General features: G+C 44.7%; 1 protein-coding gene across 1 annotated transcript; it reads left to right on the top strand.

The window, feature by feature from the left end:
* The first annotated feature begins 1,600 nt into the window (after window positions 1–1,600).
* LOC121568158 (glycerophosphodiester phosphodiesterase domain-containing protein 5) lies at window positions 1,601–25,339 on the top strand. Its single transcript, XM_045216814.1, has 17 exons — window positions 1,601–1,682; window positions 11,117–11,177; window positions 11,355–11,460; window positions 12,097–12,200; window positions 12,307–12,400; window positions 12,845–12,904; window positions 13,030–13,128; window positions 13,280–13,373; window positions 20,870–21,015; window positions 21,772–21,854; window positions 22,508–22,658; window positions 23,131–23,349; window positions 23,517–23,674; window positions 23,756–23,900; window positions 24,241–24,323; window positions 24,472–24,551; window positions 24,927–25,339. The coding sequence occupies exons 1-17, from the start codon at window positions 1,601–1,603 to the stop codon at window positions 25,019–25,021; spliced, it is 1,860 nt and encodes a 619-aa protein (XP_045072749.1). The 3' UTR covers window positions 25,022–25,339.

Raw genomic sequence — 25,339 nt, 5'->3', positions numbered from 1 at the left:
TTCTTAGGTGTTTTGTTTTGGGGAGAAGGGTTTGGTTGATTACAGTGTAATGAAGAGACACAAGGTGGTACTGTTGATATTGGCTGAGTCCCAAATGGCACCCTATTCCCTACACAGTGCACTACTTTTGTCAAAAATGGGGTGCCATTTGTGACACAATCTTAGTCTGATCAAACATTGTAACTCTATCACCTTATCTCTACTCCACTCTCTCTCTCTCTCTCTCTCTCTCTCTGTGTCTGGCTGAGTGAGATGACACGCATGACACCTTTTTTATGGAACGTCTAAAATCATAATAATAATACAATTGTGATGATGATAATGATGGTACATGAAGGATGCCTGTGTACGATATAGTATAGAAGAACATATCTAAATCCTATTTTTTCAGTACAATCGTTACGGTACAATTTTGGACTGATCCTAGTCCCAACCCTCTGAAGATAGTATGTACATTACATGTGAAAAAACTGCTAAAAAAAACAAAAAACTACCAGAAAAATATTGTCTGCATTCTTTGTTTAGCAACGTGTTTTCTTTATTCAGATGGAGCTGAAGAATACCAAGGTACCAATAAGAAGTATACTTTCTACCAGGAGGTTTGGCTTTGTTCTGTTTTTAAAATGTAGCGTTAAAACTGCCTTTGGCCTTAAACTGTCTCACAGATGGAAGACTTCTAACAGACAGTTGGACAACCTCTAGTCTCGCTCACCACTCTGAGTGCTCTGCACGCTCCTGCGGCTGTGAGAAGAGACAACCTCCAAATCTTTTCAATTCCCCAGACTACTGTAGTCCAGGTTAGACCGGTTTAGAACTAGGATAGACTGGGTTGAACTGGTTCAAACGGCCTCAAACTGGTTTAGACTGTTTTGGGAGTGGTTCAGACCAGTTCAGATAAGGGTGGTGATAGTTATTGAAGTCTTCTCTTCCTGTGTATTGGAGCCATAATTATGATGTTTATAAAAGTATTGGATTATTTTGAATGAGACAAATAAATCTCTATGCTGGCGAGAGAGTCTGGCTGTCGTTCTGTCTGTCTGTCTCGGTCTGTTGGGTGTACCCCTGGTTAGGTCTGTTTATATAAAGTGTTATTGTAAGTGTGTCTGCTCCTCTGGGTGGGGTTCTTATCTGAATGGGAAATTAGACTCAAGTCACTGATTAAACTGGTAATTACTGTTGCCACAGTCTTAATCTGCCTGGCTAGACAAAGGGCATGTGTTCGTCTGTGTCACAACCCACCACCTCTTTATTTCTCTCCCTTTTTTTTCTCTCACTGCCTCCATTTATCTGTCTGTGTCTAGCCCTCCTGTCTCTCTCCATCTCTGGGCGAATCTCAATTGCATACTCCTTGCATCCTCTCTCCTCGCCTCCTACTTAAAACCCATTGGATGAGAAAGCCAGAGGTTCCTCCCCTCCAATGGGTTTTGAGAAGGAGGCAAGGAGAGAGGACATGAGTATGCATTTGTGATTCTCCCTGTCTATTCTCTCCCCCTCTCTCCCTTGTACATTCTTTCCCATCCAGGGCTGGTAGAATGATGATGTTCATTCTTGCTGAATCAGCACTGGAGAGAGATTATGGAGAGAGAGGAGATGTGGAGTAATGCCAGAGTGTGACATCAGTGACAAAGGCAACCAACTGCAGGAGCAGAGGAGAGAGAAAGTGATCAAGATGCATTCTCAGAGTTTGTGGCTCTGCTCAAGTGTGGGTGTGTGCTCCATATAATAATGTGTGTGGGCATCTCTACTCTCCTTAATATAATAATGCTTTTGGCCATCCAGAGGTTTCAGTAAGAGCTTTTACTAGCTGAGGGTTGTCCAAGTTCATTCTGTCTGCTTGGTAATGTACTATTGTCATTACATGAATGTGTTACAGATTACAGACACACACTTAAGCCTCGGCTACTAAAAAATGATAAACTAGACTATGACACTTTGTCTCAGTCGGTGTGGTTAAATCCGTTATGTACCTTCACTCTAGTCTGAGCTTCAAACAACAACCTTTTCATTCGCTGCCAAAGAACGAGCGTAATAGTTTCAGCCCATTTGGATAATTATTCCTTACTGTGTAATTATAGACGCATTTACTGTTAGCAACAGGTGGGAGTGGCCGTCTCGCTCTATCTCTATGGCGTGTGCTGCTGTTCTTTCTGTGGCGCGAGACAGACGCGGCTGTTATTATACCACCACCAGACTGCAGGAGGCTGCGGCAACACAGATCGCGTACTTTTTTTTCTAAACGAATAAACAGACAGAGAGAATAATAACAACGGACGACTAGCTATTATAATCACCGACCGGTAAGTCTGGAATATATTGTAGCCCGGTAAACGAAGGTAATATGAATCTACCGTTGTGTATTTTCTTGTTTTATTATTGGTTAACGAGTCCCATGCATATAAAGGCGGTTCATCCTCTCTTGCGCTATAGACAACCTACGGCAACACTGTCACGGAAAAACAGTAGTTTACTGGGCTATTCTATAAATATATAAATAAACGATGACTGAGTATTCGTTAGTATTCATTAGTAGGCTGTGGGTTGACCATTGAACACTCTGATCATAACAGTTGATTGAATAAAGATTGATAGATTGCGTCTTCTGGCTGCTGCTGTGTAGAGCGGTCATTGCCTCCGTGGTGACCGACACACCGAGGGAATGACCAGGCGGTTCTGTTGGGGATCCGGAGATTTCTAGATTTACAAGATCTATCTAATGGTCTGTTTGTTTCGGGGTCCGCTCTGTTTTTATTCTGTTGTGTATGTGACAGTCCGGGAATATGAGGGTATAAGCATATCATATATCTCTCTCTCTCGCTCTCTCGCTCTCTCTCTCTCCCTCGTCCCTTCCTCTGTCCATGAATAGCCAGGTTGCTGTGTTAGGTTAGGTATTGCATTGGTGCTGTGTTAGGTCTTGGTGCTGGGGTAGGTCAACTGCTTCTGGGATGGGTGCTGGTGTATTGGGGTGAACATTTGTATTGGTGCCTGGTGTATTGGTGCTCAGCTTGGATGGGAAGACTATTGGTGCTGGGGTATAGAGGGGGATGATGATGGGGTGATGCTGGGAGAGAATGAATGAACAACAGAGACAACAGAGAGTCACTGTTAAGTTTAACACTGTTTATTTATAGACACACACACACTGTCTGTAGCCCTGGCCTAAGGTCATTGTTAAGCCTACTGTACAGGGCAGATAGCAGATGGTGTATAGTAGGCCATATAATAATAAGAAAGAACGGGAATCCCCTTTCAATGTCAGGCATTGTGAGTGTACTGATGAGTTTACCAGTCATTGACAAGGTCAGGGGTTCCATGTTGTGCTACTCAGTCTAATTCTATGGTTTAGGCTACGCTACAGCATACAGAATCATTCTACTTCTACTAGTCGACTAGCATACAGTGCCTTGCAAAAGTATTCATCCCCCTTGGCGTTTTTCCTATTTTGTTGCATTACAACCTGTAATTTAAATGGACATACACAAAATTGTCCAAATTGGTGAAGTGAAAAAAAAAAAATTACTTGTTTCAAAAAATTCTAAAAAATTAATAACGGAAAAGTGGTGCATGCATATGTATTTACCCCCTTTGCTATGAAGCCCCTAAATAAGATCTGGTGCAACCAATTACCTTCAGAAGTCACATAATTTGTTAAATAAAGTCCACCTGTGTGCAATCTAAGTGTCACATGATCTGTCACATGATCTCAGTATATATACACCTGTTCTGAAAGGCCCCAGAGACTGCAACATCACTTAGCAAGGGGCACCACCAAGCAAGCGGCACCATGAAGACCAAGGAGCTCTCCAAACAGGTCAGGGACAAAGTTGTGGAGAAGTACAGATCAGGGTTGGGTTATAAAAAAATATCAGAAAGTTTGAACATCCCACTGAGCACCATTAAATCCATTATTAAAAAATGGAAATAATATGGCACTACAACAAACCTGCCAAGAGAGGGCCACCCACCAAGACCAGGCAAGGAGGGCATTAATCAGAGAGGCAACAAAGAGACCAAAGATAACCCTGAAGGAGCTGCAAAGCTCCACAGCGGAGATTGGAGTATCTGTCCATAGGACCACTTTAAGCCGTACACTCCACAGAGCTGGGCTTTATGGAAGAGTTGCCAGAAAAAAAGCCATTGCTTACAGAAAAAAATAAGCAAACACATTTGGTGTTTGCCAAAAGGCATGTGGGAGACTCCCCAAACATATGGAAGAAGGTACTCTGGTCAGATGAGACTAAAATTGAGCTTTTTGGCCATCAAGGAAAACGCAATGTCTGGCTCAAACCCAACACCTCTCATCACCCCGAGAACACCATCCCCACAGTGAAGCATGGTGGTGGCAGCATCATGCTGTGGGGATGTTTTTCATCGGCAGGGACTGGGAAACTGGTCAGAATTGAAGGAATGATGGATGGTGCTAAATACAGGGAAATTCTTGAGGGAAACCTGTTTCAGTCTTCTAGAGATTTGAGACTGGGACGGAGGTTCACCTTCCAGCAGGACAATGACCCTAAGCATACTGCTAAAGCAACACTCGAGTGGTTTAAGGGGAAACATTTAAATGTCTTGGAATGGCCTAGTAAAAGCCCAGACCTCAATCAAATTGAGAATCGTGTAGCTCAGTTGGTAGAGCATGGCACTTGCAATGCCAGGGTTGTGGGTTCGTTTCCCACGGGGGACCAGTATGAAAAAATTTATGCACTCACTAACCGTAAGTCGCTCTGGATAAGAGCGTCTGCTAAATGACTCAAATGTAAATATAAAAATGTATGACTTAAAGATTGCTGTACAGCAGCAGAACACATCCAACTTGAAGGAGCTGAAGCAGTTTTGCCTTGAAGAATGGGCAAAAATCCCAGTGGCTAGATGTGCCAAGCTTATAGAGACATACCCCAAGAGACTTGCAGCTGTAATTGCTGCAAAAGGTGGCTCATCTGGTGAATAGTTATGCACACTCAAGTTTTCTGTTTTTTTGTCTTATTTCTTTTATTTTTATTTTTTTATATCTTTTTTTTTAGGGGGTAGATCAGCTTTAATATTGCAGATAGATTGTAACTTCCATCAATGTAATTGTCTACATCACTTCCAATCCCCCATATGTTTTTTTCTTCTTTTTTCCCCCGCATATATATATATATATACATACAGTGGGGAAAAAAAGTATTTAGTCAGCCACCAATTGTGCAAGTTCTCCCACTTAAAAAGATGAGAGAGGCCTGTAATTTTCATCATAGGTACACGTCAACTATGACAGACAAAATGAGAAAAAAATCCAGAAAATCACATTGTAGGATTTTTAATGAATTTATTTGCAAATTATGGTGGAAAATAAGTATTTGGTCACCTACAAACAAGCAAGATTTCTGGCTCTCACAGACCTGTAACTTCTTCTTTAAGAGGCTCCTCTGTCCTCCACTCGTTACCTGTATTAATGGCACCTGTTTGAACTTGTTATCAGTATAAAAGACACCTGTCCACAACCTCAAACAGTCACACTCCAAACTCCACTATGGCCAAGACCAAAGAGCTGTCAAAGGACACCAGAAACAAAATTGTAGACCTGCACCAGGCTGGGAAGACTGAATCTGCAATAGGGAAGCAGCTTGGTTTGAAGAAATCAACTGTGGGAGCAATTATTAGGAAATGGAAGACATACAAGACCACTGATAATCTCCCTCGATCTGGGGCTCCACGCAAGATCTCACCCTGTGGGGTCAAAATGATCACAAGAAAGGTGAGCAAAAATCCCTTGAACCACACGGGGGGACCTAGTGAATGACCTGCAGAGAGCTGGGACCAAAGTAACAAAGCCTACCATCAGTAACACACTACGCCGCCAGGGACTCAAATCCTGCAGTGCCAGACGTGTCCCCCTGCTTAAGCCAGTACATGTCCAGGCCCGTCTGAAGTTTGCTAGAGTGCATTTGGATGATCCAGAAGAGGATTGGGAGAATGTCATATGGTCAGATGAAACCAAAATAGAACTTTTTGGTAAAAACTCAACTCGTCGTGTTTGGAGGACAAAGAATGCTGAGTTGCATCCAAAGAACACCATACCTACTGTGAAGCATGGGGGTGGAAACATCATGCTTTGGGGCTGTTTTTCTGCAAAGGGACCAGGACGACTGATCCGTGTAAAGGAAAGAATGAATGGGGCCATGTATCGTGAGATTTTGAGTGAAAACCTCCTTCCATCAGCAAGGGCATTGAAGATGAAACGTGGCTGGGTCTTTCAGCATGACAATGATCCTAAACACACCGCCCGGGCAACGAAGGAGTGGCTTTGTAAGAAGCATTTCAAGGTCCTGGAGTGGCCTAGCCAGTCTCCAGATCTCAACCCCATAGAAAATCTTTGGAGGGGAGTTGAAAGTCTGTGTTGCCCAGCGACAGCCCCAAAACATCACTGCTCTAGAGGAGATCTGCATGGAGGAATGGGCCAAAATACCAGCAACAGTGTGTGAAAACCTTGTGAAGACTTACAGAAAACGTTTGACCTGTGTCATTGCCAACAAAGGGTATATAACAAAGTATTGAGAAACTTTTGTTATTGACCAAATACTTATTTTCCACCATAATTTGCAAATAAATTCATTAAAAAATCCTACAATGTGATTTTCTGGATTTTCTTTTCTCATTTTGTCTGTCATAGTTAACGTGTACCTATGATGAAAATTACAGGCCTCTCTCATCTTTTTAAGTGGGAGAACTTGCACAATTGGTGGCTGACTAAATACTTTTTTTTCCCCCACTGTATATATATATATATATATATATATATATACGCATATACATACATACATATATATATATATATATATATATATATATATATATATATATATATATATATACATACACATCCTTTAAAAATATATATATTTCCCTTTATTACTTTCCAACCACACCATCCCTTCCCTAATTGGAGTAAACTAGTGAGCAACAATGCTTAGGCCTCTACTTCATGCTTACACATACTATACACATTTTATGGACACAGTCAATAATTATATTTTGTTTGTTTTTACTCCTTAACTTCCTCCGATCATTTTCATGATGTCCATCTCGTATGCTTCTATATGCCATATCTTTCTAACTGTGCTCTTTCACAAAAGCTCACAGTATATAACCTATATACTTATTATGGACATAGCATGTCTTACACTAGTTATCTTGTTGTTATTAGTTGTTGTTATTAGTCTAATCCTTCAGCTCCATTCAACACCTCCCATCTATCTCTTAACACCATCCATATTGGATTTCTATTTGCCATATATTTTTCAACTGTACTGTGATGTTTTACAAAAGTTCTGAACCTTTCTATTCTCATTGTTTCTACAGTTTGTGAATTGAAAATAAACATTTTTGCTAAAAGTATTATTATATTATTGATCGATTGACTATGACTTTTCAGATCACCCAGTAGTGCTATCTGCAGGGTCAGCTCCATGCAAATATTGCAATCCTTCAGCCATTCCTGGACCTTTGTCCAGAAACAAGCTACAAATGGACAGTACCAAAACAAATGATGTAATGATTCTGTCTCTTCACAGCCAAATCTGCAGAGCTGGGAAGATTGTATCCCCCATACAAATAACATTCTATTGGTAGCAAATTAAACTGGTAAACTTTTTTATTTATCACAATTTTTTTTAACCAATTATGTTCGTTAATGCAAGGCCGACAGACAAGTTCCTTACTTTTTCCTCCTTCCACTTTCCTCTTCCATTTTTGCTGTAATGCTGCAATTATTTGGTTGTAATTTCGGGTACAGCAGACATTTCCATATGTTTTTGTTAGCAGCATGTGCGACATAACTCCACCAGTCCTACCAATAATATCATTTACGAAGATTATACCTTTAAACATTTTTTTTTAAACATGTCTTATTTCTTGTTTGTTTCACAAAAAATATATTTTGCTTCTTCAAAGTGGTAGGCATGTTGTGTAAATCAAATGATACAAACCCCCCCAAAATCAATTTTCATTCCAGGTTGTTAGGCAACAAAATAGGAATAATGCCAAGGGGGGTGAATACTTTTGCAAGCCACTGTAATTGATGATGATATGATACATTAATAGAAACATCATCCACTGTCTCCATGCAGACGATGACCAAAACATCACGTCTTCCTTCATATCTCTTTTCAAGCTATCTCTGTCTTCTCTGGGTTAGTGGTTTTATTGGTCCAGTTCTCTCAGGGTTCTATTGACCCTGCATCCTACAGCTGCTGGTACAACACCAGCCCATCCTACCATTTACAGTATGTCTGACTGTATGCTGCTGTTTGTTTCCTGCTGTGTTTCTACGTGGTTTGTGTAGTGTAATGTGTGAACTGTAAGAATGTCCTCTTGTAGGACAATACACGTCAATCTAATCAATCTAATCTTTACCTGAACCTTCAGCTTAGTCACTGTCTCTTTCTCTCCTTCAGAATTGACCTCAAATCTTTTTTACCATAGAGAGCATTACTCCATTGACCTGGTATGGCACCGCCACCATAACACGACTGTTAAAGACATGCTGTGCCAGGTCACTGTAGGTCTGTCCTGTGAAAGAGATATGATCAGTGTATGGGATTAACCTGGATTAATGGTGTTTCAGATTATTTGGCATGTCAGATGTGGGTTAGTGTTACAGTACAGATGAGGTAGGCCTTTTTAATCCTATATAGATGTGTGTACATTAGTTCAATCGAGTACAGGCTTAACTGAATTAACAACAAAGACGGAATGCAATATGATATTTTATTAAATAGTTTGGGGAATGGCTTCGTCTTCGAGGGAAGATCCTCGGAGCCAGATGATGTGATTGCAGGTAGCCCCATGCGGGACTGCTGGCATCGAAACCCCCCCTCTCTCCCTTCCTCCTTCCCCCACCCCTCTCTCTCTAACTACCTTCAGGTCTTAGGTCAGTGTACATGATGGCGTGTTAGGTCAGTGGAGAGTGTAGAGTGCTGTAGATGGAGTGTTAGGTCAGTGGAGAGTGTAGAGTGCTGTAGATGGAGTGTTAGGTCAGTGGAGAGTGTAGAGTGCTGTAGATGGAGTGTTAGGTCAGTGGAGACAGTGTAAAGTGCTGTAGATGGAGTGTTAGGTCAGTGGAGACAGTGTAGAGTGCTGTAGATGGAGTGTTAGGTCAGTGGAGACAGTGTAGAGTGCTGTAGATGGAGTGTTAGGTCAGTGGAGACAGTGTAAAGTGCTGTAGATGGAGTGTTAGGTCAGTGGAGACAGTGTGGAGTGCTGTAGATGGAGTGTTAGGTCAGTGGAGACAGTGTAGAGTGTTGTAGATGGAGTGTTAGGTCAGTGGAGACAGTGTAGAGTGCTGTAGATGGAGTGTTAGGTCAGTGGAGACAGTGTAGAGTGCTGTAGATGGAGTGTTAGGTCAGTGGAGACAGTGTGGAGTGTTGTAGATGGAGTGAGGTCAGTGGAGACAGTGTAGAGTGCTGTAGCTGGAGTGTTAGGTCAGTGGAGACAGTGTGGAGTGCTGTAGATGGAGTGAGGTCAGTGGAGACAGTGTAGAGTGCTGTAGATGGATTGTTAGGTCAGTGGAGACAGTGTAGTGCTGTAGATGGAGTGTTAGGTCAGTGGAGACAGTGTAGAGTGCTGTAGATGGAGTGAGGTCAGTGGAGACAGTGTAGAGTGCTGTAGATGGAGTGAGGTCAGTGGAGACAGTGTAGAGTGCTGTAGATGGAGTGAGGTCAGTGGAGACAGTGTAGAGTGCTGTAGATGGAGTGAGGTCAGTGGAGACAGTGTAGAGTGCTGTAGATGGAGTGAGGTCAGTGGAGACAGTGTAGAGTGCTGTAGATGGAGTGTTAGGTCAGTGAAAACAGTGTAGAGTGCTGTAGATTGAGTGTTAGGTCAGTGGAGACAGTGTAGAGTGATGTAGATGGAGTGTTAGGTCAGTGGAGACAGTGTAGAGTGCTGTAGATGGAGTGAGGTCAGTGGAGACAGTGTAGAGTGCTGTAGATGGAGTGTTAGGTCAGTGGAGACAGTGTAGAGTGATGTAGCTGGAGTGTTAGGTCAGTGGAGACAGTGTAGAGTGCTGTAGATCGAGTGTTAGGTCAGTGGAGACAGTGTAGAGTGCTGTAGATGGAGTGAGGTCAGTGGAGACAGTGTAGAGTGCTGTAGATGGAGTGTTAGGTCAGTGGAGACAGTGTAGAGTGCTGTAGATGGAGTGTTAGGTCAGTGGAGACAGTGTAGAGTGCTGTAGATGGTTGTTAGGTGACCTGGTTTTAAGTAGACTAGATACAGTATGTTAGTGTTTAAAATGGAGCTGGATGCAGCTCAGTGTTGATGGATGGAGCTCAGGGCTGGAGAAGGGAGGCCATTTTGGATGTGTCTAAAGATACAGTAGGGCCTAGATTCAAATCGGACCGTGGAAGATCCGCGTTATAGTGTGATTTGACATTTAAAGGTAATTCATTTCCAATTGAGCCAGCATATGCAGCTTGTACTGTGAATGCGTTTTTCCAAACGCGGAAACATTGCCTTTAAAAGGTTCATAGTCGAAAAGGGGATTGAATCTAGCCCTAGGTCTACTAGCTTCCCTCTGGTAAATCCTGGTCTGTTGGTAAACTTATGTATTGCCTGAATCATCTACTAAAGTCTCTCTAAACTTATATATTGGGTTGTGATGGGGTACAACAGTTGAATTAAACTCATAAGGCATTTATAAATTCTTCAATAAATAAATGGGTAAATATCATACATTTTAATGTCCAAAAATCACAGATTGCCCCTTTAAGCTTCTCTCTCTCTCTCTCTCTCTCTCTCTCTCTCTCTCTCTCTCTCTCTCTCTCTCTCTCTCTCTCTCTCTCTCTCTCTCTCTCTCTCTCTCTCTCTCTCTCTCTCTCTCTCTCTCTCTCTCTCTCTCTCTCTCTCTCTCTCTCTCTCTCTCTCTCTCTCTCTCTCTCTCTCTCTCTCTCTCTCTCTCTCTCTCTCTCTCTCTCTCTCTCTCTCTCTCTCTCTCTCTCATTCCACAGCTGTCCTCCAATACCGAATAAACTACGGGACCAAAGATAGTCTCCGTTCCATCTTTCCCGTCTGTCTCTCTGTCCTTCTCTTCCTCTCTCTCCTCCCTCCTTCCCTTCTCTCTCTGTGATGCGGGGCTGTGGGTGAGGGTCCGTGTCCAGTCTGAAGCTGGGGAAGCTAAAGGTGGTGCGGCGGCAGCTGCTGCAGAGGTAAATTACAAGTGTGCAAAAGATTCCATTCTAACTGATAGATGATACAGTACTATAGTATTACCTGTCGTTAACAGGTATAATAGTATCGTTATAGTGTGTTGTTCCCAGGTGAAATTATTGTATTATATTCTTGTATATTGCATTATATTTTAGTATTATTGTGTTTTTATCCAGGTATGAGCACCAGCCGTTTGTGTCGTGTCTGGCTGGTCTGTACGGCTGTCAATGGAGACGCTACCAGAGGGCCAAGTCACAGCCTGGGGAGTGCTGCTGCAGCAGGGTAGGCTATACACACACAGGCACACACGCAGAAGCACGCTTGCACACACACACACACACATTTTATTTTGAGTCTTTTGTTGTTTTAATTTAAAATGTAACATCAAATTTGCTAATTTCGTAAACTCTTGAATCTCAGAAAATACCCCCTTCCCGCTCTTAGAGCGCACTCGTGTCTGACTTGCATGCAGTGGCCACTGTGTGCGGGCGCTGGGTGGGAGACTTGAATACTGTTAAGGAATGGGGCAAAGAATGGGGCAATTCTACTGCCTGTTAGCAAGATGCAGATTTCAGCAGCAGAACAAACTCAAATCAAGTAAAAACAAGTCTGTTTTGACAGCTTAGCTAACTAGCTAGCTAGCATATTTGCATCATCATTCGCTCTGATCAGCTGATAACCACTCTTTTCCCGATGTCAATAATACTTTCTCTGTTGTGTTGGTAATGTTACTGAACTATGTCTTAGGAAAAATGACTCTCTGTCTTTCTCTGACCCCCCCCTCTCCCTCCCTCCCTCCCCCTTTCCCTCCCTCCCTCCACCCCCGTTCCCTCCCTCCACCCCCGTTCCCTCCCTCCCTCCACTCTCCCCTCTCCCCCTTCTCTCTCCCCCCTCTCTTCTCTTCTCTCTCTCCTCCAGGTGGAGTGTGGGAGCGTGGTCCTCCTGGTCCTGACCTTCCTTCTCTCCTCTCTGTTCCTCTACTTCTGGAGCCAGGCTCACAACGATTACAATGAATTTGACTGGTGGGTCACACACACATACACTCGGGCATGACACACAAACACACCACAAACGCACGCGCACACGCACGCATAAACACACTGATTGTACTATATGTATGTATTGCAGGTTTAACTTTGAGACTCTGGGATTCTGGTTCCCCTGGTCTCTGTTGCTGCTGGTTGTTGCTGCTGCTCTGTTCACCTACATCTCTCTGCTGCTGGTGAGAACTAGTAATATTACTATAAATACTTCTATACTTATACTACTGATATTGCTATACTATTACTACTGTTACTACTACTATACTACTACTATACAACTACTGCTGCTCATTTCACCTACATCTCTCTGCTGCTGGGGAGAACTAGTAGTACTACTATAAATACTAATATACTTATACTACTGATATTACTAAACTATTATATAAATACTACTATACTTATTACTACTATTACTATAATATTATTACTACTATACTATTGCTGCTGCTCTGCTGCTGGTGATAACTATAGTACTATCACTATACTACTACTGCTGCTCTCTTCAGTACTACTACATTACTATACAACTGTACTACTGCTGCTCTGTTCAGTACTACTACATTACTATACAACTGTACTACTGCTGCTCTGTTCATCTACATCTCTCTGTTGTTGTCTTGCAGGTACTGGCAGTGTGTTTACTGTCTGAGGGACAGAGGCTGTACCTTCACTGGAGTCACAAGGTATCTCCCATCCTCCATGTAGTACAGCACACATTCACACACTCACATCCATCATCTCTAAGGCAGCACAGACTGATCAGGATGACACATATGTTGATTAGACCGTTGTTCATTTTCTGTGTTAGATGGGGATCGTGGTGACCATGGCGTTCTCTGTCAGTGCCACGGCAGTTCTCTCTGAGGTGTGGAGTAAAGAGTGGAAGACCCTCCTCCTCTCCCTGCAGGTTGGCCAGTCTAGCCGTCACTCACACATACATAGACCAATCACATCAAGCGACCCAAAGTAACAATGTTAAATGTGTATGTTCAGTTGTCAGCATTGTGATATAAACCTTTCTCTCCCTCCCCTTCTCTATCCCCCTCCTGATTGGCTAGGTCACAGCCCCCTTTCTTCATGTAGGCGTGGTTTTATTGATGACTCTCCTGTCCTGGTCAATAGCGCTGCACTTTTTTCGTATGAACAAGAGAGGTAAGCGCTCCGATTGGCTGCTGTAAAACAAGTCCAGGTTCTGGTCGTGTTCCCCTGCTCAGATGTTGCTGACACATGCCAGATTTTTCAAAGCCTGGATAGGTATTTTACGAATCAGCTAACCACATCTATGTTATAGCAACCTAGTGTCCGAATGCACGGTCAATGACGTGGCACGCAACCATTGGTTGATGCATGCAACGTCTGAGCAAAAGAACGCAACCTCTATTGACTGAGACTGAGAGATACCTTTTCAGAGTTATAAAACCTGGCATAGACACTGCCATGACGCACACTCTGTCCTTCACTCTCTCTATTTCTCTTTTCCCCTCTACCTCTCGCTCGTTTCTCTGTCATCTCCATGGTCACTGTTCTGAGTTGTCGCGGTGACGTGAAGCTCTAGGTGGACTAGCTGACTCATGTCTGGCCTCTCTGTGGAGGATAATGACACACACACTTAAGCCCTGTCAGGTGTACAGTAGTCTGATTAAAGGGGCAATCTGCAGTTCACACAATAACAAAGCACCTCCCCGCCATCCATTTTGGTAAACAGCTAAAGGATGGGGCTGGAGAAATGTAATCACTCTCACTACATTCATAGACCCAGCGTTTATAAATTCATGAGGCATTTATAAATTCTTCAAGTAATCAATGGGTAAATATCATACAGTACCAGTCAAAAGTTTGGACACACCTACTCATTCAAGGATTTTTCTTTATTTTTACTATTTTCTACATTGTAGAATAATAGTGAAGACATCAAACTATGAAATAACACATATGGAATCAGGTAGTAACCAAAAAAGTGTTAAACAAATCAAAATATATTTTATATTTGAAATTCTTCAAATTAGCCACCCTTTGCCTTGATGACAGCTTTGCACACTTGGCATTCTCTCAACCGGCTCACCTGGAATGTTTTTCCAACAGTCTTGAATGAGTTCCCACATATGCTGAGCACTTGTTGGCTGCTTGTCTTTCACTCTGCAGTTCAACTCATCCCAAACCAACTCAATTGAGTTGAGGTCGGATGATTGTGGAGGCCAGGTCATCTGATGCAGCACTCCATCACTCTCCTTCTTGGTCAAATAGCCCTTACACAGCCTGGAGGTGTGTTTGGGTCATTGTCCTGTTGAAAAACAAATGATAGTCCCACTAAGCGCAAATCAGATGGGATGGCGTATCGCTGCAGAATGCTGTGGTAGCCATGCTGGTTAAGTGTGCCTTGAATTCTAAATAAATCACTGACAGTGTCACCAGCAAAGCACCCCCACACCATCACACCTCCTCCTCCATGCTTCACGGTGGGAACCACTCATGCAGAGTGTGATGTCACGAGAGGCTACACAGCTTTCAGCGGGATTGCTCAAGTAGTGCAAGGAGACCAGGTTCAACCAAAACAAGGATTTTATTAAAGGTCTTGGGAAACTAACGAAAGTATAACACAATTCTGTTCTCTGGTGGCTCTTTAAGGGTTAACAGTTCAGGGATGTCTCTTCCACATCCAAAATCATAACTCTCCCTCGCTCAAATAACTTTTCCCCAGTCTTACTGTATTCCACGTTGCAGCTAGTGGCCAACCCAGCAAAACGTCCTTCCAAATGTCCCACACGTATTTCCACCGGTGCATATATCCAAAGGTGAGTATTTCCCCAAAGGTAAGTATCTCCAAATCCTTATATTCCTCCTGGAAGTGGACGTGCAGCACTCTTGTCCTCCAGAGAGCCCAGCCTCGAGACTGTGTCTCTTCCCTTCAACAAACCTTCCGCTCATCAGCTCCTGATTGGTTTCAGCTGCGTGGGAAGATTGGCCATAGAGGGTTGGAGTTCCCGACCATACCAGCAGATGGAGCCATAGCTGTCTGGGTTTGCAGCCATCTCAGGGGATGTAACGTCCCTCCAGGACACAGCCTCTCGTGACATCACACATCCCCCTCCTCGGGACCGACGTCTCGTCGGGTAAAGGCAGCGAAGAAGGCATCACGCCGGGAGAGGGCGTCCGCATTGCCGTGGTGCTTGCCAGACTGCTCTCTCTTCAACTCCTCCAACTCTAGGACCAGGGACTCAGCCTCCTGTTGTCTCTCCTTGAGTTTCTTACTGAACGCATCAGCCTTGGTTTTAGCAGAGTTTAGCTTCTGTTGAGCAGCTTTCAGTTCCTTCTCTCTCTCTGCCTCCGCATTCTTCATCTTGTTCTCCAACACCTTGTACTTCTCCTCTGCCTTCTTCTGGACCTCCTTACTACTGCGCAGGGTCTCCTCACACTCCTCGATGGTCCTGCGCAGCCTCTCCAGCTCCTCCTGTTGCTTAGGGAAGGAGCTCTGTTGGAGTTTAGCCTGGAGGATATCTAACTCTTCTGTCTTCATGTCTAACTGTTGCTTTAACAAACGATACCTCTCAGCGGTCCCCCTTCAGACCAGACAGTTCTTTGTCCAGATTCTGTAGCTCCGTCTCTGTGTCGGTCTGGGCACCTGCCATCCCTATCAGAGCCCGGGCGGGAGTGAGTAACTCGGAGGATTGCACCGGAGCCTTCCCAGGATGAGTCTTGCCTCTCCGTTTCCGAGGTATTCGGGTTATCCTCTCCTGAGACTCTCTCCAGAGTGGGTAAAAGGCTGGGCAGTCTCGTCCAATTAGGACAGGGACGGGGAGGGAATCAACCACCCCCGCCGTCGTGTGTATGGTTCCCCGTGTGCTGGTCATTGTAAGTTCAGTAATGGGGTATTCTCTGGTGTCCCCATGGACACAGGAAACTGGGAGGACTTTCCCCGGGGTCAGACACGTTGGGCCCACCAAATCCTTACGCACCAGGGTGGCCCGGCTACCAGAATCCAGTAAGGCCTCCACATCATGGTGATTCACAGTTACCGGGCAGGTGGGGGGTCGATCTGGGCCGCCATCTCGACTCCCAAGAGCGAGGCAAAACGGTGTGTGGGTGCTGAGCTGGAGGACTCCGCAGTGGGCATAGGTTCATCGGCTGGTTTCCCACACTGCCAGGAGATATGTCCCATCTCCCCACACCGGTTACACTGTCGAGTTTCCCCCTCCTGGTGTACTCTTCTTGGACCCGCCTGGTTTCTGGCTCCCCTGGAGCCGGGATAAGTCCTGACGCGGCTGGGTTCGAGACCTTGGGGTCCTTTGGACGGGTTTTCCCCATTTGTGGTGGGGCCGCACTCCTGGGGTCTTTTCGAAGCATTCAGCATCTCCGCTGTGGCCTGGTACTTTTCCACAGCTTCCACGGTCAGATCAGCCGTGGTCAAGGCCTGTTGACTGATGAACCGTTTTGCCTCATAAGGCAGGGCGCGTAGGTAACGATCCACCACAACGGCCTCCACCACCGCCGCTGCTGTATTCCTCTGCGGATCCAGCCATTTCCTTGCGATTCGGACAAGTTCATGCATCTGCGCCCGAGGAGGTTGGTCTGGTTGGAAGGTCCAACTGTGAAAGCGCTGGGCCATACCAAACTTTGTGAGTCCATATCTGCTGAGGATCTCAGACTTCAGGGCATCATAGTCAGTAACCTGGTCAGGGCCCAGGTCCCGGACAGCATTCAGCGCTTCCCCGGTTAGAAAGGGGGCTAACAGACCAACCCACTGTTGCTTGGGCCAGGCTTCCCTAGTGGCCGTGGCCTCAAATGCATGCAGGTATGCCTCAATGTCATCGGTAGCTCCCATCTTAGATATAAAGTCACTTGCCTTTATTGGGCGGGTATTTTGGACCACCCTCTGTCTCTGCAACTGCAATTCCTCTGCCTTCAGAAGGTTGGCTTTCTTTTGCTCCTCCAAGAGAGCCACGTTTGCTTGCATCTGGGCTTGCTGGCCAGCAACAAGGGCTTTCAATATGTCCTCCATTTCAGTCGGCGGGGAGCCTACGGCCAACTTGGAAAACTGGGTGATCAAACCTTCGGTATCCTCCTCTGACATGCACTATTAACGCTTGAGCGTGCCCGTATTCTCCACCATCTGTGATGTCACGAGAGGCTACACAGCTTTCAGCGGGATTGCTCAAGTAGTGCAAGGAGACCAGGTTCAACCAAAACAAGGATTTTATTAAAGGTCTTGGGAAACTAACGAAAGTATAACACAATTCTGTTCTCTGGTGGCTCTTTAAGGGTTAACAGTTCAGGGATGTCTCTTCCACATCCAAAATCATAACTCTCCCTCGCTCAAATAACTTTTCCCCAGTCTTACTGTATTCCACGTTGCAGCTAGTGGCCAACCCAGCAAAACGTCCTTCCAAATGTCCCACACGTATTTCCACCGGTGCATATATCCAAAGGTGAGTATTTCCCCAAAGGTAAGTATCTCCAAATCCTTATATTCCTCCTGGAAGTGGACGTGCAGCACTCTTGTCCTCCAGAGAGCCCAGCCTCGAGACTGTGTCTCTTCCCTTCAACAAACCTTCCGCTCATCAGCTCCTGATTGGTTTCAGCTGCGTGGGAAGATTGGCCATAGAGGGTTGGAGTTCCCGACCATACCAGCAGATGGAGCCATAGCTGTCTGGGTTTGCAGCCATCTCAGGGGGATGTAACGTCCCTCCAGGACACAGCCTCTCGTGACATCACAAGAGATCTACTCTGCGTCTCACAAAGACACGGCGGTTGGAACCAAAAACCTCAAATTTGGACTCATCAGACCAAAGGAGATTTCCACCGGTCGAATGTCCATTGCTCGTGTTTCTTGGCCCAAGCAAGTCTCTTCTTCTTATTGGTGTCCTTTAGTAGTGGTTTCTTTGCAGCAATTTGACCATGAAGGCCTGATTCACGCAGTCTCCTCTGAACAGTTGATGTTGAGATGTGTCTGTTACTTGATATCTGTGAAGTATTTATTTGGGCTGCAATCTGAGGGGCAGTTAACTGCTGATTTCTGAGGCTGGTAACTCTAATGAACTTATCCTCTGCAGCAGAGGTAACTCTGGGTCTTCCTTTCCTGTGGCGGTCCTCATGAGAGCCAGTTTCATCATAGCGCTTGATGTGTTTTGTGACTGCACTTGAATACATTTTCCGGATTGACTGACCTTCATGTCTTGAAGTAATGATGGACTGTTGTTTGTCTTTGCTTATTTGAGCTGTTCTTGCCATAATATGGACTTGGTCTTTTACCAAATAGGGCAAACTTCTGTATACCAACCCTACCTTGTCACAACACAACTGATTGGCTCAGATGCATTAAGAAGGAAAGAAATTCCACAAATAAAATTTTAACAAGGCACACCTGTTAATTGAAATGCATTCCAGGTGACTACCTCATGAAGCTGGTTAAGAGAATGCCAAGAGTGCGCAAAGCTGTCATCAAGGCAAAGGGTGGCTACTTTGAAGAATCTAAAATATATTTTGATTTGTTTAACACTTTTTTGGTTACTACCTGATTCCATATGTGTTATTTCATAGTTTTGATGTCTTCACTATTATTCTACAATGTAGAAAATAGTAAAAATAAAGAAAAACCTTTAAATGAGTAGGTGTGTCCAAACTTTTGACAGGTGCTGTACAAAATAAATATGGACGTAACAATCACAGATTGCCCCTTTAAACTCTGATTTAATTTGATTTTTTTTTATCAGTAAGACTTGTATAACTCTAGAATTAGAACACTGGTCCTGCTAGACCTGTTCCAGTATGAGGTTGTTTTGAAATATGGTCTCTCTCTCTCTCTCAATTCAATTTTCAATTCAATAGACTTTATTGACATGGCAAGTTAAATTACTTACATTGTCAAAGTAAACATAAACTCAGCAAAAAAAGAAACGTCCCTTTTTCAGGACCCTGTCTTTCAAAGATAATTTGTAAAAAATCCAAATAACTTCACAGATCTTCATTGTAAATGGTTTAAACATTGTTTCCCATGCTTGTTCAATGAACCATAAACAATTAATGAACATGCACCTGTAGAAAAGTCGTTAAGACACTAACACTTACAGACGGTAGGCAATTAAGGTCAAAGTTATGAAAACTTAGGACACTAAAGAGGCCTTTCTACTGACTCTGAAAACACCAAAAGAAAGATGCCCAGGGTCCCTGCTCATCTGCATGAACGTGCCTTAGGCATGCTGCACGGAGGCATGAGGACTGCAGATGTGGCCAGGGCAATAAATTGCAATGTCCGTACTGTGAGACTCCTAAAACAGCGCTACAGGAAGACAGGACGGACAGCTGATCATCTTCGTAGGGGCAGACCACTTGTAACAACACCTGCACAGGATCGGTACATCCGAACATCACACCTGCGGGACAGGTACAGGATGGCAACAACAACTGCCCGAGTTACACCAGGAACGCACAATCCCTCCATCAGTGCTCAGACTGTCCGCAATAGGCTGAGAGAGGCTGGACTGAGGGCTTGTAGGCCTGTTGTAAGGCAGGTCCTCACCAGACATCACCGGCATCAACGTCGCCTATGGGCACAAACCCACCGTCGCTGGACCAGACAGGACTGGCAAAAAGTGCTCTTCACTGACGAGCCGCGGTTTTGTCTCACCAGGGGTGATGGTCGGATTCGCGTTTATCGTCGAAGGAATGAGCATTACACTCTGGAACGGGATCGATTTGGAGGTGGAGGGTCCGTCATGGTCTGGGGCGGTGTGTCACAGCATCATCGGACTGAGCTTGTTGTCATTGCAGGCAATCTCAACGCTGTGCGTTACAGGGAAGACATCCTCCTCCCTCATGTGGTACCCTTCCTGCAGGCTCATCCTGGAATGACCCTCCAGCATGACAACGCCACCAGCCATACTGCTCGTTCTGTGCATGATTTCCTGCAAGACAGGAATGTCAGTGTTCTGCCATGGCCAGTGAAGAGCCCGGATCTCAATCCCATTGAGCACGTCTGGGACCTGTTGGATCGGAAGGTGAGGGCTAGGGCCATTCCCCCCAGAAATGTCAGGGAACTTGCAGGTGCCTTGGTGGAAGAGTGGGGTAACATCTCACAGCAAGAACTGGCAAATCTGGTGCAGTCCATGAGGAGGAGATGCACTGCAGTACTTAATGCAGCTGGTGGCCACAGATACTGACTGTTACTTTTGATTTTGACCCCTCCTTTGTTCAGGGACACATTAATCAATTTCTGTTAGTCACATGTCTGTGGATCTTGTTCAGTTTATGTCTCAGTTGTTGCATCTTGTTATGTTCATACAAATATTTACACATGTTAAGTTTGCTGAAAATAAACACAGTTGAAAGTGAGAGGACGTTTCTTTTTTTGCTGAGTTTATAACAAATATGGTGGGACCAACAGCAAAAATAATAGTAGTAGTGGAAAGGGGATTACCATTAACAGCAACTACAACAACAATATTAATGAGAATAACAATACATTAAAGCAATAGTAGTCGACCAGTCTCAACATGACTGAGAAGCCACATGACATGGTATGAAAGCCAAAACAAAACGGGAAATATTATTGACATTACATTGCACTTTTCACTGGCTGTCCCTCAGGTGGTGGCAGGAGGACACATATTTGGCTGCCAAAACTGCACATTTTTCTCCTTTCTTTCTCTCTCTAGTGGATCAGGTGTGTCTGTTGGGTGTGTACCTGAGTGTATTGTTCAGTCTGTACCTGGTTCCGCTGGCCATGTATTCTCCCTGCATCAGAGACTCTGGAACCCTGGGGCCAAAACCAACACTCCTCGGACACAGAGGAGCTCCCATGGTACGACCAACCTATCATACATCTATCAATAAAGCTTTATACTACTCAATTATTCAGTAACACCCAGAGCAGCATGGTATGACCAATCACACTATCAAACACTATCATTATCAATATTATCCCTATATATCAGTACTACCACTTGCAGTATACATTAGTATGACACAGAGAAGCTCCCATTGTACAACCAGTCATATTATCAATATTATCACTATCTATCAATAACATCATTATCAATATTATCACTATCTATCACTAACATCATTATCAATATTATCACTATCTATCACTAACATCATTATCAATATTATCACTATCTATCAATAACATCATTATCAATATTATCACTATCTATCAATAACATCATTATCAATATTATAAATATCTATCAATAACATCATTATCAGTATTATATTTTCAATAACATTATCAATATTATATCTATCAATAACATCATTATCAATATTATCACAATCTAGCAATAACATCATTATCAATATTATCACTATCTAGCAATATTACCACATACTATATACAGGATGACACAGAGACATTCCCATGGTAAATCCAGTCACATAACTTTAACACAGAGGCTCTGGCCTCATGTTACTTTAGAGAGTCAGAGAGAGAGAGAGTTCCTGATTAGAATAAGGTCTGGCACTGGAAAATGTACTTGGCACCATGCATTGTTGATGCCTTTGTGTTTTTGTGTGTGTGTGTATGTGTTTGTTCGCGTGCATGTCTGTCCTCTAACAGCTTGCTCCAGAGAATACTCTAATGTCCTTTGAGAGCGCAGTGGAGGCTGGAGTGGACGGGTTGGAGACTGACGTCACTATAAGGTACACTCCCCTCTGTCCGTCTGTCTGTCTTGTTTTGTCTTTCTTGTCTTATCTGTCTTGTCTGTCTGTCCCCTTCTGATCCCTGTAATAGCCCTGTGTCCTGGCTAGCCTTGACCCCTGTCCGGCCCTGTCCTGTCATGGCTAACCTTGTAATAATCCTAGAGATCAGACATTAGCGTTAGCGTCCCTCCACTCCTCCCAGTTAATGTGATTGCAGCCTAGCTAATCCAGTTAGCGGTTAATACTCCTGTCCAGGCCTGCTAGCCTGGCGCTGGCTGTGTTCTCTATGTGGCCTTTAGCTTTAGCATGTAGCATGCAGCCCTGGGTTCAAATACTATTTCAAATAATTTCAGATACTTAAGCTGGGCTTGAGAGAAAGAGAAGGGGCCAGGGTTTAATGGAGTTCGCCTGGTGTAGTGGAACCAATAGAATAGTTGCAAAACTGTAAACTCGGCCAATCAGGCACTCCAGGCAGGCTAAAGTAAACGCTCAAAGTATTTGAAAGATTTCAAATGGTATTTGAACCCAGGCCTGGTAGCAGGACTCTAGCCAGCAGACCTAGTGTAGCTTCACCTGAGACCTGCCACACATGTTTGTCTTGACCATGTGAACACCAGGCCCTAATCTCTCCCCTCCCCTTGCCTCTCTGCTAGTGCTGATGGCGTTCCGTTTGTGATGCATGACCTCACCCTGCAGAGGACCACTAACGTAGAAGAGGTGTTTCCTAACAGAACACACACACCTGCTGCCCTATTCACCTGGTCTGATGTACAGCAGCTCAACGCTGGGGCCTGGTTTCTCTCTGTAAGGACACGCGCACACACACACAGTCTTGCGCAGCTAACCTTGTGGGGACATACAATTCAGTCCCATTCAAAATCCTATTTTCCCTAACCCTAAACCTAACCCTAACCCGTACCCATACCCTTACCCTAACCTTAACCCAAAAACCTAACCTTAACCCTAGCTCCTAACCCTATCTCCTAATCCTAAACCTAATTCTAACCCTAACACTAATTCTAACCTTAACCCTAAACCCCCTAGAAATAGCATTTGACCTTGTGGGGACCAACATAATGTCCCCAGTTGATCAAATTTTTATTGGTTTACTATTCTTGTGGGGACTTCTGGTCCCCACAAGTATAGTTAAACACGTCCACACACACACACACACACACACACAGTAGCTGACTTTAGCACCATGGGTTAGTTAGTAACTGTATTACAGACCTCTTTTAACCATCACTCACTCTCTCTCCACCCCCCTCCCTCCCAGTGGGATCCGTTTGGCACGGTGTCCTCTCTGTCTCCAGAGCAGCGAGCGCTAGCTGGCAATCAGACGGTTCCCTCCCTGGCTGAAGTTCTGGACGTAGCAAATCGGGCGGGCAGGACAGTGCTGTTTGACCTGAGACAACCTCCGCCTGGACACCCTTACAGAGACAACTACCTCAACATCACCCTGGACCTCATACACACACACATCAACTCCAGCCAGGCACGTGTGTGGATGGGGGGGAGGGAGGGGAGGGAGGGGGGGGCCACTGTGGTAGTTCCTACCTTCGGCTCAAAGGACTATGTTAGAAAGGCCTGCCGCCATTCAAAGGTGTCTCCCTGCTCTTATAAGGGACAGCCTTTTTTAATATTGCATGTGTGTGTGTGTAGGTGCTGTGGCTGCCATCAGATCAGAGAGAGGAGATACAGCAGGTGGATCCAGAGCTGCAACAGACAGCAGGACAGACTGCCTCTATACAGGAACTACAGAACAACCACATCACTACCCTCAACCTGCACTACAGCACCATGTCTCTACAGCACATCAGGTACACACCCACACACAAATAATGTACTATAAAATGTCTCTCTCCTCACCCACCATGTATGTGTGTTTGTGTGTGTTCCAGTAAGTACAGGTCGGTGAACATCAGTGTGAACCTGTATGTAGTGAACCAGCCGTGGCTTTACTCTCTGGCCTGGTGCAGTGGAGCATCCTCTGTTACCACCAACAACATGCTACTGAGAGATATACACACACCGCTGCTGCTTGTGGTGAGACACACACACACCACAGGAGGTTGGCTGCACCTTATTTGAGGACAGGCTCATAGTAATGGCTGGAACGGAATCAACTGAATGGTATCGAGCTCATCAAGCACGTTTTCCTTGTTTTTAGTACCGTTCTATTCACTCCATTCCAGCCGTTATTATGAGCTGTCCTCCCCTCAGCAGCCTCCTGTAACACACACACACACATTTACTCCTTATGGTGACACACACACATCACTGTTCATCATGGTGAGACACACACACACACACACATATCGCTTCTCCATATGGTGAGACACACAAACACACACTAATGTCTTTACGTGTTTCCCAACCCCTACAGACTCCAGAGCAGTACAGTGTGATGTGGGTTCTGACTGACCTGGTCTCTGCTGCTCTCATCGTCTGTGTCTTCATATTCCACTGGTGAGTTCACACATTTCTACATACATGTCAAAGGTGTGTGACTGAGGTGATTACAGTGGAAAATATAATGGGTTAGTTAGGTAAAGGTGTGTCTGTAAGGTGAAAGTGTGTGTAAAGTGAAGGTGTGCTATTTCTCATTGTCCTACAGGTGGCGTGAGCGAGGCCTACACTTCTGGTCAGGCAGTCGACAGACACATGAGACCGGGCCTTATAGCAAGTTCAGGACCGGTAAGGACAACAATGTCATACTTCATACTGTACATCAGTATGGCCCTCTCCCATTGGACTAATCTCCTACTTGTGTGAAACACACAGGCGCGTATGTTTAAAAGTGTTCCAACATTTTAATCTCTTGCATAACTGTACAGTTTATGAGCTGGATTAGCTGTTTGTTTCAAATTCAAAAATAATCTCTGCTCAATGCCAGTGGTGTTTTAACCCTCTAGTTTATTGGACTCATAACATTAAAAAGCCTGCTTCATCAGAGGCAGTATGTTAGTGCATTTTTAAGGCAGTGTACATCCATGCACCTTGGGATGATTTGAGTTTTTACTCGGAATGCCGGCGTACCATAAATTATTCTGTGTTCCGTCTGTGCCTCAGATCCAATGGAATCAGGGTGGGGTCGATGGAATCCCTTCCACTCAGAGTCTCCCACTAGAACTCTCATCTCCCTCCCAATGGGCCTCAACCCATGAACCACTCAACTCGTGAACCCTGCATGAACCAATGAACCTCCCATGAACCCACAAACCCTCTGGTTCTCAACCCTTGAAACCTGCATGAACCACTGAACCTCCCATTAACTATTCCCAAACCCCAAACCTTTGGACCTCAACCCACACATAAACCCTGCACCAACCCCTCACCTGAACTCCAACTACCACACCCCTGACCTCTAACCCCTAACCTTTGCCCAGCAGAGCTCAGCGACGTCTGGTCCATCTCCAGTGGGAATGTCAGAACGGAACTACGGACCCCCAGTACCCTCCACACCATCACAGAGGAGTAACACA

This window comes from Coregonus clupeaformis, chromosome 6 (genome assembly GCF_020615455.1).
Source record: "Coregonus clupeaformis isolate EN_2021a chromosome 6, ASM2061545v1, whole genome shotgun sequence".
Classification (NCBI taxonomy): Eukaryota; Metazoa; Chordata; class Actinopteri; order Salmoniformes; family Salmonidae; genus Coregonus; species Coregonus clupeaformis.
Note: the sequence above shows the minus strand (reverse complement) of the source record. Positions and strands in the feature narration are given on the sequence as shown.

Coding starts and splice junctions, on each gene's coding strand:
- LOC121568158 (XM_045216814.1), top strand. CDS start 1,601: ATGCCAGAGTGTGACATCAGTGACAAAGGCAACCAACTGCAGGAGCAG. Junction 11,178..11,354: donor CGGCGGCAGCTGCTGCAGAG/GTAAATTACAAG, acceptor GTTTTTATCCAG/GTATGAGCACCAGCCGTTTG. Junction 13,374..20,869: donor TTTTCGTATGAACAAGAGAG/GTAAGCGCTCCG, acceptor TTCTCTCTCTAG/TGGATCAGGTGTGTCTGTTG.